At 55.8% G+C, this 17,286-nt stretch overlaps 1 protein-coding gene across 5 annotated transcripts in view; it reads left to right on the top strand.

The window, feature by feature from the left end:
* Window positions 1-2,904: 2,904 nt before the first annotated feature.
* Window positions 2,905-17,286, top strand: part of ACSL6 (acyl-CoA synthetase long chain family member 6) — a 61,867-nt gene continuing 47,485 nt past the window's right edge. For 3 of the 5 annotated variants that reach the window (XM_019798955.2, XM_034655981.1, XM_019798953.2), the window contains exon 1: window positions 2,905-3,072. In XM_019798955.2, coding sequence (XP_019654514.1) covers window positions 3,024-3,072 — 49 coding nt within the window. In that variant the 5' untranslated portion in view covers window positions 2,905-3,023. Of the gene's footprint in view, window positions 3,073-12,427; window positions 12,493-14,578; window positions 14,741-17,286 lie in introns of those variants that run through there. The other 2 variants (XM_011224022.3, XM_019798966.2) reach the window with 2 other exon arrangements.

Below are 17,286 nucleotides of genomic sequence, written 5' to 3'. Positions count from 1 at the left end.
GGCAGCAGAGTCATGGCTAGTTAATCCTGATGCTCAGAAACCTCTACATTAGCTCCTCCTTGTATCAGTGAATGCAGAGAGGGACAAGAGCTTGCCCAGGGCTGCACAGCATGGTAGAACAACAGCCAGGACCGGGAGTGGTGTCTTTTGTTCCACTTTGATGCTTGGCAAGTTTAAAGGCCCCATTCGAATATTTCCTCCTTCAGGATGTCTCCCCTGGATGAGGCTAGGATCAAATGTGTGCCTCACCCTCACCATCTGAACTGCTCATTACCCCTGTTTCTTGTTTGCCTTTTTCCCTCCTTGGTTCCCAGTAGGGGGCCAAATGTGTTAGTGAACATTAGCTGAATGAGGGAAGGAAGGAAGGAAGGAAGGAAGGAAGGAAGGAAGGAAGGAAGGAAGGAAGGAAGGAAGGGGATTCTAAAGGCCAGAGTTGCTGTGTGACCTAAGGCAAATGTTCTGCTCTCTAGACACTGGTTTCCTACTCCGTTGAAGAAGAAAATATTCTCTGCATTCTCTGGACCAGACCCTGGGCCGGGCTCTGAAAACATGATCAGGATCCTACCTGCCTGCTCTCTCAGAGGTGCTGAGCTGGGAGGAGATAGATGTGAACTGAGCTGGCCATTATTGTGGCTGATCTTGCTGACTAAGAGAGAAGTCCAAGGGCTCTCCAGCCTGGTCTAGATACCTCTGGGCCCTGGGTCCCTCCTGCTGGGTTTCCATGGCTGTCATACCCATGCAGTCTGGATGCCTCAGAGTCACATTTGCTGAGGCCCACAGAAGGTCCACAGATGGGCACCCACAGAAGGGGAAAGAGACCTCTGGAGCCAAGGACAGAAAAGAACAAGTGCCTATAGCCAGGGGTAGGAATAGGCCTAAAGAGGAAAGATATCTGTCCCGTGATTCCACAGCCAGGCCCATAGTCTTCCAATCCCCACCCTCAGGGAGTAGGGGGAGGCAAGCCATGCTCAAAGAAAACAGAAAAATACTCAGTTAAGCTGTAATCTGTCACAGCTCCAGCTCATCTTTTTGAATCAAATATTCACAAGTAGCAGAGAAATCTGTAGGAAGAGTAACTGGATGCGACATCCTGCAGGAGGCCGGGCTAAATGTGTCCCATGACATCACTCTGGAGAGGAGGCTGCCAGGAGCCACGCAAGGGCCTGGAGCGTTTCTGCACCTGAGTGTTGTAGAGGAAGGCTGGGCCTGAGGCTAACAGCGGGGCTTCTGGGCCCCCTGCTCCGCAAGGAAATTCTTTGTTGGCCCTCTGCCCTATGGAGAAATTGCCTGCCCATCTCTGTAGACTAATCTGATCTGGAGAGATACCTTCTTTCTGCCCAGCATTCTGGTTCCCCCTGGTTCTCCTTTTGAGCACCAGTAGGTCTTCAGTTAATCTGCTGCCAGTAGGAGTTGGGGTGGGGGAATTCTGACAGACATGTGGCATCCTTTTGAAGGAGCCTTCCAAGCCTGGAGTATGAGAGATTCCATCAAAGTCCCTGCCAGGCTGTGCCTGGGTTCCAGCAGGAGCGTCTCTCCCAGAGTCCAGATCCTGCGATGGGAAAGAAGGTGGAAGGTCCTATCATAAATATGGGAAGTATCTCAGAGGCACACATTTGCACATTTGCATCTGCAGGGTGTGTATGGATGGGGCTGGGCACACATATGCCATATAGGAATACTGCAGGCACAGGCTGCGGCACAAACTCACCTCCTAACTACTAAGTTGCTGAGCACATGCACAGGCAGGGCAGGTGGTCTTTGGTGGGTCTGAAGAGACCTCTGGCTCTTCCACTCTATGCCACCTGGCCTCTATCTTCTGGTTTCCTACCCTTTTCTTTCTGGGTCAGCTAAGTGCCCGGCCTGGGAGCCTTGCATATATTCTGGGTTGGGCTGCTTGAGCGCTGTCCTCGGTGCTGGATGTCTGGTGGGACATGCACATTTGAGAACAGGCAAGAGTGTGGGGAGGAGGTGACCTTGAAATCCAGGTGTAGGTGTAGGGCCCAGCAGGATATCTACATTTATTCTACACTTATTCTTGCAGAAGAATGTAGCATTGGGCTTTCTCCTTCCATCCCAGACACTGAAACAGAAGGTGTCCAACCCCTCAGCCAGCAATGTGGCCATATGCGGCTGTGGGTGGCTGTGTAGCCATTCACTGCAGCTATGAGGGGCTTCTTGAGGTGTCATGTGCCACAAATAGCTATGTATGAAGACCATGATTGCCTGTGTCCTCAAGAAACACCTGTGATTCCATGTGGCTTCCTGTGACCTCCTGTGACCCCATCTTGGTTGCCTCAGATCCAACCTTCCCAGAAGGGGAGGTCTGAGGTCTGGGGTCCCCAGGGAATCTGGGGCACTAATCCGGCCTCGTAGTTTCTTTGCCAGAGCCTACACAGATCTTCACCACCTCTCTCCTCACTGGCTTACGGACTTGGCACCCAGAGGCTCCTGGTGTCTGTGAACTTGGGTCCTAGGGGGCGTCCGCGTCAGCGGGAACCGGCCCACAGGCACGTGTGCCTCCTAGAACAGGTGACTGCAACACCTCTGCCACCCGAACCTGCCCAGCCATCAAAGGCAGGGTCACGCGGGGTAAGGGTCGCGCAGCAGTGGGGTGGGCTCGGCGTCACGCTCCCGCGCTCGTCTCCCGTGCGCCCCTCTCCTACCCGTTTCCCCAGAACGCCTAGTCCTGACGTTGGGGGCGGGGGCGCAGAGAGCTGGTCCGCTCTGCGGCCGGCCCCTCCCCCGCCCGGGCCCTGGCGGTTCCGACGCTGCTCGCAGCGCTGGGGGCGCCCCGGACTCCGCAGGCTGCGGAGCTGGCAGGGGGGCTCCAGTAAGGAGCGCGCGCCGCGCCCTCCCCCTCCTGCCAGGACTCCGCAGCGGCGCGGAGAGGGGGGGCGCTGCGGAGCCGGGGGGCGGGGGCTAAAAATACCCGGCGGCGGCGGCGGCGGCTCGGCGACTGCTGGGGCTGCGGGGCTGCGGGCCGGGGAGGCCGTGCGGGGCCAGGCTGGGCCCCGCTCACCGACATGCTGACCTTCTTCCTCGTCTCCGGGGGATCCCTTTGGCTGTTCGCGGGTAAGTCCCCGTTCTGTCCTCGTCCCAGACCCCCATCCCCAGCGCGCTGTGGGGTCTTGGCCCCGGCTGGAAGTGAGCCCCCAGTCCCTGCTGCTGAACCGTCCCTTCAAGCCTCCTCCCCGCACCCCGGCCTCCCAGGTCGTCCCCCCACCCCCAAATTCTGGCGGGTTCCGGGTTGGAGAAGCAGCTAGGTGTGTGGAAATGAGGGGCCTTGCTCTCAGAACCGTACAACAACCTCGCTCCAATTCTCGCACCCTCTCTCCTTATAGCGAGCACCATCGGTGATCAGACTAGGCCGAGCCCACCCGTCCCCCAAGGGACAGACGTGATGCATCCTTGTTCATCCCCAGTATCCAGAAACCTAGGGTGTTGGTCCCCGACGTTTTGCTGAAGGTCGGAGGTGTAACCAGCACTGGCCTGGGGCTTCCTGATCCTGGGCAGGGGTCTCCTCAAGACCCCTTACTGCCCACCCTTGAGCCAGAAATCTTCTTAAGATTTCTGTAAAAGGGTGTTCTTTCCCCTGACTCCTCAGCTCTGACCAGTGCTTGTGTCCCCGCTGCTCCCAGCCTTCTCCCCTCCCCCATCACAGGAGTCAGCTCCTAGCCCCTGCATTCTTTTAGGAGACTATGAGGACCCTCTCTGAATCCTTGCCCAGCACTCCTCCCTCCTCCTCCCCCAACATACACACACCTGGGGTCTCACCACAGGCCCGTTCATCCACCAGTTCTGCTGCCTGCACCAGCCAGTCCCCTCTGAGAGCCTCGTGTTCCTCCAGGGTATAATACCACTACAGGGTCTCCACTTCCGGCTGCCCATGTGCAGGTTTAAGCCTGATAAGGTATGTGAAGTGTTGCCAACCTTAAACTGGCCTTGAAAGGGACCTAGTCCAGAGCAGATACTCTATGAACGGTAGTGTTTGTTGTTATTTCACATTCAAACTGCAGCACCAGAGGAGGTAATAAGGTTCCTTTTGAGCCAAAGAAGGGGAAGCCAACCCTTTTGAAATCCTTACCTGAAACTTTACATGTATTATTTAAAATTCACAGCAAATACTAGGAGTTTGGTGGTGCTTTCCCTTTCTCACTTGCCCACTGTCACATGGTTAGTAATATCTGGCAGAGTGGGATTTGATGTGAGGTTTTAATTGAGCAATCATTGCTAAGTGCATGGTGGTATCAGGCCTGAACCTTGAGGGTTGGTGGGCCAGGTAATCACCCCCCCCCCAACACTGCCCTGAGTTGGGCCACAGGGATACTTCCCCCGAGCTGAGCCAGGGAGTGAGTGAGGCCTCTCTAATCCCTTCAGCTCCCTAAGCTCCTTCTGTCTGCTGGTGTCTGAGGTCAGGCTGTGCAGAGCCACTCTAGGCCTGATGTGCTCATCCAGCAGGCAAGGTCTGGGCTAGAGCTGGGGTCACAGGTAAGGGGCAGGAGTTACCGAAGTAATGATGAGGATGAGGGTGGTGATAATAACAGCCACCGTTTACTGGGTGATGGTCTCAGAGCCTTCCCCTAGTGCCAGGACCCTTTGCTCTACCCTTAGTAGGCCCTCACCCAGCCGTGGGTCCAAGGGCAGCTCTCTGGAACCTTGGTCTTCTGCAGCTACAGGGAGATGTCTGGGGACTACAGGGCCACATGTGCCGGGAGTAATCAGCAACCTATGAGAAAAAGCCCCTCACAGCATTAGGTCCTTGGTCTGAAGTTGGGGTTCAGCAGACACTCAAACTGGCCTTCCCATCCTGCTTCATTGTGGAGTATTTCTCAAAGCGGTTATGTGCCTCCCTGAATGGGGAAACTGCCTCTCTGCTGGATTGTACGGAGGCCTTGGAGTGGTCAGGGAAGGAGACTCTTGGTGCAGGTGGCATCTGCTTCCGTACAGGGCAAGATGCTCAGTGCAAACAGGAAATTCCTCAGAGACGCCACACTTGGCGTAAGAGTAAGAGACTGAGTAGCGATCACTGGATGGAATACCCCATACGCCTCTAGGGGCACTCCCAGATCATGTGTCCACCTTGCTTGGCATTTTGCCTGGACCCCAGCCTTTCTCTGGGGTGAGAGAGAGCTCCTAGACTAAGACTGACAACACATTCGGCCTTGTAATCTCCAGGGTCCCTAGGCAGCTATCAGATCCCTTTGGCTCACCTAGAAACAGGAGACGACCCTCAAGGTGATGTCACTCTTTAGGAGAGTTATGTGCTTATGTCACCTATTCTGGCCCTAAGGAGACAAGAGCTGCCTTCAGGGGACTGCAGGGAGAGGATGATGTGAAGGGTTGGAGGAAGAACTGGCTATCTTGGGGAGGTAGCCGTGTGCTCTGAGCCCTAGGAGAACAAGAGCTGCATCTGTCTTCTTCCCCACTGAGGAGGCCGTCGCTGAGTCCTGGGCCAGCCCAAATCCCACCTGTGTGTTGAGTAGTAAACAAGGAAACAAATAAAATGGAGACAGCCTGAGTCAGATGCTGCACCTGGCCTGGGAAAACATGGTTGATCTCAGTCCCGTGAGCACTCAGAAGACTGTGGGAGCAACGGATTGGCACTTCTGCCTGGCCATATGGCACCACTGGGCAAAGTAGAAAGAGGCACTCCTCTTAGTGGGTAAATTTCCAAAAGGGCATCCTTCCCTCTAGGTTGATGCAGCCCCATGCCCTTGAACAAGGTCCATTCTGCTCAACTGCAAACCTGACCATCGGTGGCATCTTAATAGGCTTCTGCAGCATACAGAAGTGTTTGTCAGAGGCAGATAGGCCAAACTCCAGGTAGAAAGTCAGCCGGCCAAGGGGTGCAGGAAGAACTGTGGGGGAGTGCGTCTTCGGGGTCTTGTGCCCCCCGGGAACCTAGGTTGTGGGAGGAGGATGGAGTCTGGATAGCAGGGGATTCTGGAGGAAAGGGGTGTTCTTTAGGTGGCAGAGGAGCTCTCCACTCAGCTGCAGTGGCCAGGCTGAGCCAGCAGGGGGAGGCTGGTAGAGCGCAGAGCGGGCTGTTGATGTTTCCGATAAGATTCAATGTGGCTCAGGTTGCGGCTGGGCTTCTGGAAGGGGAAGGTAGGAGGCCCAAGCTGTGACCCTGGGGAATGGGGCTGGCCCCAGGTGGCAGAGACTGATGTGGCAGCCATTGGGCTGTAAGTGACTGGGGCAGTTTGCAGACGTGCACAGCCTGGCTGAGTTCAGCCCTATCAGATCTTCACCTAATTCCAGGCTCCCATTAGGGTGGAGGACTAGGATGAGATCTGGAGCCATTACAGGGGACCCAAGTAGGCACTTAGGACCCTGACATTGTGGAGCTCCAGGCAGAACAGCTGAGGGAGTGCCTCGTGAAAGAAAATTGAGATTTGCACACAGTGCACTGCCCTGTGGGAGGATTCTGACCTCAGCGCCTTATCTTGCCCAACCTGTGGTAGTATAAAAGGGTCCCACCAGTGATAGCACACCGACACCAGAGGGCGTCAGAACCTGGCCAGTCTGCTCTCTGGCCGGTTTTCTGTCCCACGTGATTGTAAGGGCTCTTAGGTTGACCTTCAGAAGGCTGACTTTGGCTTGGCTACAGGCCCAGATGGGACCCAGGGCTGTCCCATACACACAGCAAGCAGGATAAGTGAGTGTGAGGCTCTGGCTTGTTTGCAAAAGGAGGCAACATTTACAGGCGTTTGTATAACACAAGCTGCACATTGTCATTAGCTATGTAATTAGCCTGGTACGTAGTAGGCACTCAAATATGCATTCAATGAAGTACTGTGGGAGGGGGGTTGGTTTTATGGGGTGGGTGGGGGGAGTGTTGTTGCAAACTTACTGATTTGACTGCTGTTTCCCTGAGCACCTACCACGTGACAAGCACCGTGATCTACAGCTCCCTAAGCTTTCATGTCATCTTTCCCATAACACGGTGATGCTGTTATCCCCATTTAATAGATGAGTCAGTGAGACTCAGGGAGCTTCAGAGGGGAAGCAACTCCTGAGAGCTAGGAGTAGTCCAGGGAGGGACCACCAGGTATGAGCAGCCAGGGCCCGAGCCCTCCAGCAGGCTCAGCAGTGGGCACAAGCAAGGGAGCGGTCCTTGGAAAGAGGAGGGTTTAAAGACAGGACAGGCATAAAGTGCCAAGAGCAGGGCTGGCACAAGGGAAAGGTCCCCTTAAATGTTAGTTTGAGCTAGGCCTTCCTTAAGTGGGTGCAGGGTTCTGACCTGCAGAAAGGGAGTTAGGGAAACAAGGCATTCCCAGCAGAAGGATAAGTATGAGGAAGGATAGGCTGTAGGAATGAAGGAAATCTGGGGACATACTCTGCTTGGCCAGTGAGGTCACCAGGGCTGGGATCTGCAGGCTCTAGAATACCAGCCCAGGCACCTGGGCTTTGTTCTGTGTGTGTAGTGGCTGCGTCAAAGAAACTTAGCCCAAACTGGGCATGTGGGTGGCCAAGATGACACTGCTTCTGTGTGCCACATGCCATGTGCATCACCTAGGGGCAGCTGTTCCACTGACCTGCAGTCTTTGGGCTTCTACACTATGATCTCCTGGAGGGCAGGGACAGAGTTTCTCCTCACTGAGCCCCAGTCCAGGGCCAGGCACCACGTGCACCAGTGTTGATTGCATGAATGAAGGATAGGAAGAATTCTGTGAGAACAGTTTATTTTAATAATGGTGTTTTCTTACCACACATCAATTAGCAAATAACAGAATTTGGGTGTGCTCCTACTGGGTGCCAGGCTCCATGCCCACCTGGGGGATGATGTGAAGGTGGTAAAAGCAGTGGGGGGAAAGCAGGTGTGAACTCCTTGCAGGCAGGACAGCTCAGCCTTCCCCGGGGAACCCTTAGTGCTAAGAACCCAGAGCAGAATGAGTTGCTCCAAAAGTGTTTGCTGAAGGGAGGGAGGGAGGGAGGAAGGAAGAAGGAAGGAAGGTCAAACCCATAGCCGCAGGTGATTGGTTTTGTAGAACATTTTCTTCTCTGAGGGCAAGGTCCTTTTGTCTCCTTAGAACCCCAGTAGGCTGGGAGCTCTGGCCAAGCAGAGCAGCGCGCAGGCCCCAGTCTGGGTCCCCAGCTCACTGGATGGGCTGGAGTGCTGGCCCCATTTCCTGCCTTGGCCTGGCCAGACTCCTCACTAGTCACCCACTAGCCTCAAGGTTGCTACTTTGGGCCCTTGGGGTGTCCTTCAGGATGCCCAGGCTGGTCTCCCACCATTGTTTGGCTGCTCTGGGAGTTCATGGTGGGCGTAGTCATTCCCAGACCTGGTTCCTTTCCGTGGCTTCTGATTCCTGTGAGGCTTGAGGTTTGTGACAGGCCGAAATGGAAGGACGGGAAATGGGTTGGGACAACTTCTGAACCAAGGTGAGCTATCTCACCTCTGAGGCCCAGCCTGTAATCTCAGAGTCTGAAGGATTTCAAGTCCCAAGAAGTCCCACCTGTGCTTATTCACCTGCTCTGCCCGGAGACATCTTTCCTCTCTGGACAGCTAGTCCAGGCATTTGGCTGGGAGTGTCCATGGAAAATCGGGAGAGGCTAGCTTCTGATTTCCTCTCTGCCCATTCAGGCCTACGTTCAGAGATAGCTGTCTTCTGGGGGCTGTAGAACAGGAAGCCGGGCCAAGATGGTGCTTTAGAGCAGGGGAGAAGCAAATCCGGAATGATACCTGTTGGAGTCAGGAACAGACCCAGTAATTGATGGCTGTTAGAGGAAAGAGAGAGAGGACAGGCAGGCCCAGGTTGAATGTACAGCTCTGGGCCCAAGACAACTAACCAACACCAAGATCCCTGTCCCGTTCCCAGCACACTGCACCTGCCCAGACCACTAGCATGGCAGGTGGATCCCGAGGAACCAAGCGGGACTCAGCCCTGCTACAAAGCCCTGTGTTTCCCTCCAGCGTGTGGATTGTTGCTGGGGATAAGTATCTCCAGTCTGGCTCCTGAGAGGCAACCCCTGCCCCAGCCTCGGCTAGAGACCATTCTGGGCAGTGACTGCAGATCCTGTCAAATAGACAGAACAGTCACTGGGAGGGTCGGCGAAGTCAGTCGGAGAGAGCACAGCAAGACTACACAGCGAGGACAGTCAGAGGTGGGGGTGGAGAGCTGGGACAGAGAGCGGCAGGATGGAATAAGGGCCTGCCACTGAGATTGCACAGGGAGGTTGGCCAGAGGCTGGATGGCGAGGCTCCAGAGGCCAATGAGAGGAAGGCAGTTACCAACATGGAGAAGGGAGACTCACTGAGACACATCCAGGCCTGCAGTGACCCCTGACCTTTGGAAGGGGCCATGCTTCTGGCCGCTCTGCTATGGCCCCTAGAGCTGGGTTGTCATGAAGCCGTCTAAACCCCAGGACCCTGCTTAGTGTCTGGAGAACTTCAGTGTTAATGGTGATAGTCCCTTCCAGCAGATGGGTTAGATGTGGTTCTCTAGGGGTCACCCTCAACTCACCCACACTCAGCCCCCCTCCCCCCGCCTGCAGGTTCTCTCCACAAGCCTCGCTCTGCCTGGGGTGGTGGGGAGAAAGGGAGGGGGGCCTTCTCCTGGCCAGTGGGCTGGTGGAAGATTCCCTGACCTCCCTGCCACAGGTCAGATATCAGGGAAGGCTGTGACCCGGGAAGCACCTTCTCCATCTGTACTGAATTGTCCTTTTCCCTCCTCCTCCCCCCCACCTCCACCTCTTCGTCCTCCACCTCCTCCTCTTCTCCTGCCTCCTGTTCCTCCCAGACGGCTCCATGAGCACTCAGACATGCCTGGCTTCTGGGCTCCGTGGGCGTACTCTGTGGCCTTGGCTTCTAGAAGGAAGACTGTGGACGGAGCAGCAATGGAAGCTCATCCAAGATGGGTGTCTTCTTTGGGCTGAGAAGCTGACCAGGCCTGTTTCCCTTGGATTGCAGGGAATCTGCAGGGCATTCTACAGACCTGTGGGTTCCAAATCAGTTCCTTAAGTGGTTTTGTTCTAGATTTCTTCTCAGGCTAAACTACCATGTGTGTGTTTGAGAGCCCCCTGTGTCACTGTCTCCTGTCCATGGGAGTCTGTGTAGCACCCATATTTCATAGGGTACAAGATTTGTTCTGTGGGTAATGGACGGCTCCTGGTGACCCTAGGGTGTCAGAAAAGCAGCATTTCTGGCTTCTGGAAATCTGAACAAAATTGAAGACTGACCTCGTCGTGAGGCCTCTGTGGAGGATGGAGTCCAAGCCCCGGAGTGTCCCTGAAGCTTGTGATCCCGCACGCAGGGCTCTGGGTTACCAGGAGCCCCAGCCACAGCTCGAGGGCTCTTGTGCCGTCAGCCCAAGGCGGTGGAGGCAGGCGAGGATGCCTGTGGCCTCCATTCTCAAAAAGTCCTCCCTGTGCGCTGCAAGGTCTTTTGTTTACTATCACATTTTCCTTCCCCTTTCTCTCTCCGTGTTTAACTGTCAACACCCTGAGAATGGCCAGCCTTCCCTCAGATAAAGCAAGTGGTGACCTCAGACCCAGCCATTTCTACTTCTGCAAGGGGCAAAAGCAGCGGAGCCTCGGAATGAGCCAGTCCCATTCCTTGGTGCCACCCACCCTGACCTGACACAGGGCTTTCCTCAGGGCCCCAGAGGAAAGGAGGTGGATTCAGTAAGAATCCGAGTGATGGGTGCTCTTGGTGGGTCAGTGTGAACAACGTCCAACAGCCTTCCCCGAGCCAGCCAGGGCCTCGTTTTGCTTGGGTTTGAAAGAGATTTTTGTTTTCTGGTGAGAACAGCCCCAGTCTGGCGCCGGAGCCAGCAGCAGGAATACAAACCCTTTCATGTGACAGGCCCAGAGTGGAAAGATACAGCAGCAGGCCCTCCCCTGCACTCCTCGGGAGGCGGGCATTTGCATATTCCCCATTCATCCTGGCCTTGAAAAGGAGGCCTGAGTTCTCAATGCTCCCTGCCCAGCTGAGGGCTGGGCTGCTTGAGCCTGGCATTAACCCTGTGAATGCCAAGCCCCCCCACCCCCACCCTCCAGGCAGGCCAAGAACAAGACTGGGCAGCCAGGGCATTGGTGGGGAGGCAGTGAGAGACAGCTGCTGTGTGGCTCAGGCCTCCAGAGGGTTGATCAGGAGGTGACAGGGTACCCCCCCCACACAGGCATAGCCTTCTGCTGAACTGAGCGAAACTCGGATTTGTTTCTTTTTGTGGCATTCAGAGGAGGAACGTTGTCAAAGTATGGGGGAGCCAGGAAATTAAGCTGTTTATCAAATTTTCCAGAAAATTTACCTCAAACCGAAGGTAAAACTCTCTCTTCTCTGCTCATTGTCTGTGACAAAAGCAACGGCCCTTGGAATGGTTGGGACAGAGCCTAGGTGGCTCCTTTCTTAGGGAGCTACTGGCACAGCTTGCCTGGAGCACTTGTGCATCTTAAAACCCCAGGGTACGAGGAGCTGGCGGGTTCCATTAGTTCATGGCTGTGATACCAAAGGCATGAGGCATGTATACAGTACCAGGACAATATTTCTCTTCCGCAGCGACGTGCTGGCCTCCCAGCCTCAGCTTCTTGCCCCTTTCCTCAATGCTGCCAGACTCCTGCCTCTTTCCTGGGAGCCTCAATATCTTACAGGCTCTTCCTGCGACTTACCAACCACTTCTGTCACTTGGTCCACTTCTCAGAACACTCCTTCCCATCTGCTCCTGATTCCTTCCTTGTTTCCCTGTCCCTGACTGAGGATGTGTCCCGGGTTCTATCTTTTGTGCACTTTTTTCCTGAGCAGGGTGTCCCCGGGTGCTCCTGAGTGAATTCACAAGCAGGCGAGGGAATCCCCCTCTTCTCCCCCCAACCTCAGTGACCACAACCATGTCTTAGCAGGACCCTCCTGGAGAAGGTCACATCCTGTGCTGTGGCCACTGCAGTGAGCTCTGAGACCCTGGCCCTGCCAGGAGCGGCCTGAGGTCCCCTGAGCAGGAACCCGTTAGGGTCACAGTCTGTCCTCAGTATGTTTGGGCTGGAGACGGAAACGGATCGTGGCTCCTGAGGCCAGGACACTGGCAGTCCTCACACGGACTGGCTGGGAGGGGAAAAGATCATGTTGCAGCCACAGGATTTGGCTTCCTACACAGTGGGGCCTGGCCAGGGGGTGTCCCTCTGTTCTTGTGGGGCTCATGCCCTCACCAGCATCCCCGAATTCTGCCTGCTGTCCTGGGGGCTTGGTGTGAAAGGAAGGACAATGAGGCTGAGGTTCATCCATCATCAGCCCTGGTTACTGTACTCTGTAAATATTTCCACAGGGACTGCTGCCAGTTTTAGCCTCTGGTGCCCCTCTTTGCTCTGAAATTTTAGTTGGGCCTGATTCGTGGTGAGGACACATTTATCTCCGAGCTTGTGAAAGACACTGTGTTTCTCTTTGCTCCTCTGTCCTCAAGGTTATTTGTATTTTTTAAGTTCCTGAAAGTGTCGTTTGAGCCTGGCTTCCCAGTGTTGCCATCAGGAATGTGGGCCCATGTTCCCTGACCGGGTCTTTGGGTGAGTGGGATTCTTGAGAAGTGCTGGCGTGGTGGGAGAGGGGGGCAAGGAGAGGAGGGCAGTGAAGTCGGCTTCCTGGACTGAATGAATTGCTAAAGGGAGGCATGACCAAGGTGAGTCCGGGCGAGTCGGTACAGGTGGCCCTGTGCAGGGGTCAGGCCCAGCCAGCCGGAGGTGGGCTTTCCCACACTGAAGAGGCTTAACTGAACCTTCTGAGCTATCATCAGGCTTTCTGGGGAGGCTCGGCAGGTGAGTCGCTGTGTAACCCAGCAACCTGCATCCCAGCCTCTCGGGGGATGTGCGGTGGGTCTCACCTGGCAGTTCCCCAGGCGGGGAGGCCCTGGGCCCCATTCCTGCCCCAATCATCTGTGGTTCTGTGACTAATTAAAACCCAAGAGGAAGACGGAAAGAAAGCCTCTCTCTCACAGTAGAGCCAAGCATGGATATCTGTGAGCATGGGCGGGTAATGGGCCAGGGGTGGGCTGCTGGGTTTGCGTGTCTGCCTGTCACGGTCGCACAGGTATGATGGTGGGATCTGTGCTTTTTCTTCACCTAGCGACTGGGCCACACCCTCCCTGGGACAGAACAGCCGAGGCTCCCTGTCTCCCCCACCCTCTGCGCCCTGGGTGGTTTTTCATCAGCCAGGACCTGGGTCGTGGCCACTGAATTTCCTGCTCCAAAAGCTGCCCCGAGAAGCCTTAAAGGAAGATTTTGTCTTATTTTAAAACATCTCTGAAGATGTCTAGAGAAAAGTAAGGGTCTGGCAGAGAAGGAAGAGGTAGGAGCTTTGTGATCAAGAGGTGGGCCCTCAGGCATTCGAGTATTTTAAAGCTTCCTCAGGGTGGATTGGAGGAGGCGATGGCCTGGGGGCGCAGATAGGTTCCTGCCAAATTCTAGGAGAGGGCAGCTGAGTCGGGAGGCTCAGCGGCCTGCCCCTGCCCTGGGGTGGTGGGCTGAGCAGTGCAGGCTGCATCAGCCCCAGGGAAAGTGTTGAGAGGCCTGTGGGCTCCAGACTCACAGACTCACCGGGCTGGTTGTGCACGCATCCCCCTGAGAGGGAGCTCAGAGCCCTGGACTGTAGCGTGGGACAGCCCTGCTGCTGAGGAGGTAGGTCGGATTCGGGTAGACAGTGGCCCCATTTCAGCGGACTTAGAAGCACCAGTTGTGGGCAGGGCGCGGAGGGTGGTGAGCGAACTACTAGGGGCTGGGTTTGCGTTTTACTCTTCATCAGTGGCGACCATCTTCCTCCTGTGTGCTCAGCCACATGCGGGTCATGGAAGTGGTAGCCTCACCCTCACCCCTTATCCTGTGGAGACAGACCTTGCAGGAGTGAGGCCCTGGGAGTCCCCAGGACCTCTGGTCCCAATCTGTCTGCCAGAGGTGCTGAGAGAGTTCAGAGCTCAGCTTTGGTTCCACCGGGCCAGGGTGTGGATTCTGGCTTTGGGACGGCTGTATTGCTATGGGCAGGCCTCCAGGAAGGGCTGATGTGCTGGCCTGGGGTCTTGCAGAAGAGACAAACCAGTATCTTCTACCTGCTGATCCTGATCCTTATTCTGGACTGTCCAGAGCATCTCTGAGTAGATGTTTTATCTGGAACTATGCCCAGCTTCCTTCCTTTCCCGAAGTAGATAGGTTGTGACTTTTTGGGGTTGGGGTTGAGGGGGAGTAGAAGCAGTCCCTGAGACCCTGGGAGGGGCTGGGAGTGGAGCCTCTGGGGCTCCAGCTGCCTCGCTCAGCCAGAGAGCTGGCATCCCCACCCCCACGCCCCACTACTTCCTACCACTGTGGCCACTCACGCCAGCGGCAGGTCCCCAGCCCCTGGCTGAGGCTCTGGCCCCTAATCGGTATCACAGATGGATGTGTAAAGAGGCTTTGTCCTTAAGCAACCCATTTGGCAAACTCCACCCAGAACTGAAGACAGAGTGGGGGCGGGGGGAGAAGCCGTGAGTGGAGCTCTGGCAACCCGGCAGAGTCGGGGTTAAGGCGGGTTGCTTGGCTCTAAGCTGATCTGAGCCAGTGCTGCCCAGTGTGCAGATGGAGGGGGGGCCAGCAGCTCCTCATAGAGCTGTTCTGTGCTCAGGTCCCTGCCAGACCTGCTCCCACGGCCGCCAGGGAGCCGCTGCCACCTCTGCTAACGCCGCCACCACCACCCGGCTTCTCAGAGCAGGCAGCTGTTGCCATCCGCTGTCCCCAGGAGGGCAGACTCGGGGCAGGGCCTTCGCCACTTTTGTGCTTTGCTCAAGATGTGGTAAGCTCTCTCCCCGAGCCCCACACACCCTTTATAAAGGGAAGCTGGTACTAGTGGGACCAGTTCAGCAGCCTCCCCAGTGCCAGGAGCCCTCTGGAAAGGTAGGGTGTAAATGCATGTCCTTTTGCAAGTTATCTTTGAGCCCTTCTGGCCGGCAAAGAGATGGAGTAAGTGCTTTAGCTACTGTCTACCGAGTGTTTCACTTACTGTGTGATTGGCACCACATTCTCTGTCCACGAGCTTCTTTGAGAAGAGGCTCCGAGGGGTCAAGTGACTTGTCCAAGGTCATACGGCTATCAAGAGTGTGAGTCAAGATTTGCACCAGGTCAGTGCAGCAGCAGAACTTACCTTGGGGCCCTTTCCCTGGCTCGTGTGCCGGAGACCCCGGTCTCTGGGAGAGGTTGTGATTATGTTTTTGAAGATTTTCTTTGGGGGTTGAGGATGTTCTTTAATGATCTGGAGGCTTGCCTTGCACTTGCCTACCACTTCTGAACTCCTCAGAGGTTTTCAGAGACACAGAACCCCACTGCAAGGACCCCCACCCCACTCTAGGTTGATACAGAGGGAACCTGGGTGATTCTAAAAGAAGGGAAGAATCTGAGGGTCGTGGAGTCCTTCAGCACTGGCATGATGAGTTGGACCTTTGTCCTAAGGTAGTAGGGAGCCAGATAAGGTTTTTGAGTAGTAGCATGACATGGTCATGTCTGTGTAGGAAAATAACCGTGATACCAGTGTAAACACCAGTCAGATCAGGAACACCTATGAGGAGGCTGGTGTGGGGGTCTGAACTGTGCTTGGTGGTGGCTGGACCAGGCCAGGAGCTGTGGGGGTGAAGAGGGGCAGTCAGGGGTATTTAGGAGGTGGCCCTCACAGAGCCATCTAACTAGGTTGCAAAGGTCTAGAGTGCTGGGGTTAGGAGGCTGGGTCAGCAAAGGGTCTTTGGAGCCAAGCCATGGGACTCAGAGCCATCTCCACAGGGACTGTGCCCTGGGGCTCTGCCTTGCCCTCCTGGCCACCGTGGTGCCAGCATGCTTCCCACCAGGGTCTCTTTCCTCCCATTCTCTCTCTTCCTATGTTTGGACAGCTCTTCCTCTCACCACCTACCTTCCACGTCCCCCGATCAGTGGAGGACATAGTACGGTGGGGGGAGTCCAAGGCCCCTAGCCTGTGCCACTAGCTGGTATCCTGCACCGTTCTGTGCCAGAGGAGAAAAAGGCATAGGATATGCCGGAGGAGAGGAGATTACTTTGTGCCGAGGGCGGGGTCCTCCTTTGAGGTGAATATTTACAAACACAGCAGCTCACTTGGCAACAGGGCACCACTGATTCCTTTGGGTGCTGCCCACCCCACCCCTATCCATGTCCCATGCTACTGCAACCAGGAGAGCCTCCTGGGGGCATGGGAGGAGGCAGCTATTGCTGGCACCCCAGGGACCCCTGAGCCCCACCCGAGTCCAACAGAGAGGGAGTGAAGGTCAGAGTAGGCCAAGGCCCTGTGAAATAATGAAGGAGACCAGACTCCCAGGCCTGGGCTCTACATTGCCCTCACGCCGAGGGTTTGATGGCATGGGTTGGCTCTTGGGCTGTGTCCTCAGAAGACCTGAATTTGCAGCTCTGCCCTGCAGTGGCTCCCAGGTCTGAAGGGACTCTCGGGGTAGATGAGGGCGGTCCTGATTGTGTCTGAGAGGGTTGCCAAGCCTAGAAGCATGATACGGTGCACCACTGACTGCCTTGGTGGCTGCCCACCAGGCAGGGGTGCAGGCCCGACCTGAGGAGGAGTGGGTAGTCAAGCCCTTTTTTCCACCACCCTCCATTGCCCCAGGCAAGTGGGCTTCCTGGACAGAAGGGCCCAGCCAGGAGAAGTTGGTGAGAGGGAGGGAGCCCACCCCTCGTGCATGCATGGTGGAGAACCAGCTACGGGCCTGACTGGCTGCTGCCACTTCACAAGCTCTGGTGGCCTCGTGCTGCCTCCCGCCTCTGCAGTCTGGGCCTAGCTAGGCTCTTCTGAGCAGGTCTGGAGCTGGTTATCTGTGGGTTCAACACCACCGGACATAGAGATCCTGTGCTGGCAGGGGTGGGGTGGCGGTACCACGTGAGGTAGTGGTTTGGGAGGCTCTAGTCTGGGGCCCGGATCCTGGCTCCCCCTCTTGTTCCCTGTGCACCTGTAGATGACAGCTACCTTCTTCAGCGGTGTCTGTGTGCTCCCACCTTAGGCAAGGGCTTCCCAGATGCCAGCAATTCAGGAAGTTTGGACAAGTTCTCTTCTTCCCTCTCCTGGGGACTACGACACTTTGGTGACTTCTGAGCGCGCGCATATCTAGGAGGCCAGCCTCTCAGACTTGTGGCGCTGACCTTTGTACTACATTTCCAGGGCTCAGACTTAATTTCCTGAGTGGAATATTCAGCTGGCTAAGTGCTCCCCGCTCTCTCTCAGCTCCAGCCTTTGTATGTTGGCTTCCCTCTGCTCAAGAAACCCTTTCCACTTTGTCCTTCTGTCTCAGTACGACTCCCTGCCGGAAGCCAGTCCTGACTCCCCATACCTGAGTC

Source organism: Ailuropoda melanoleuca, chromosome 3 (genome assembly GCF_002007445.2).
Source record: "Ailuropoda melanoleuca isolate Jingjing chromosome 3, ASM200744v2, whole genome shotgun sequence".
NCBI classification, from domain to species: Eukaryota; Metazoa; Chordata; class Mammalia; order Carnivora; family Ursidae; genus Ailuropoda; species Ailuropoda melanoleuca.
Note: the sequence above shows the minus strand (reverse complement) of the source record. Positions and strands in the feature narration are given on the sequence as shown.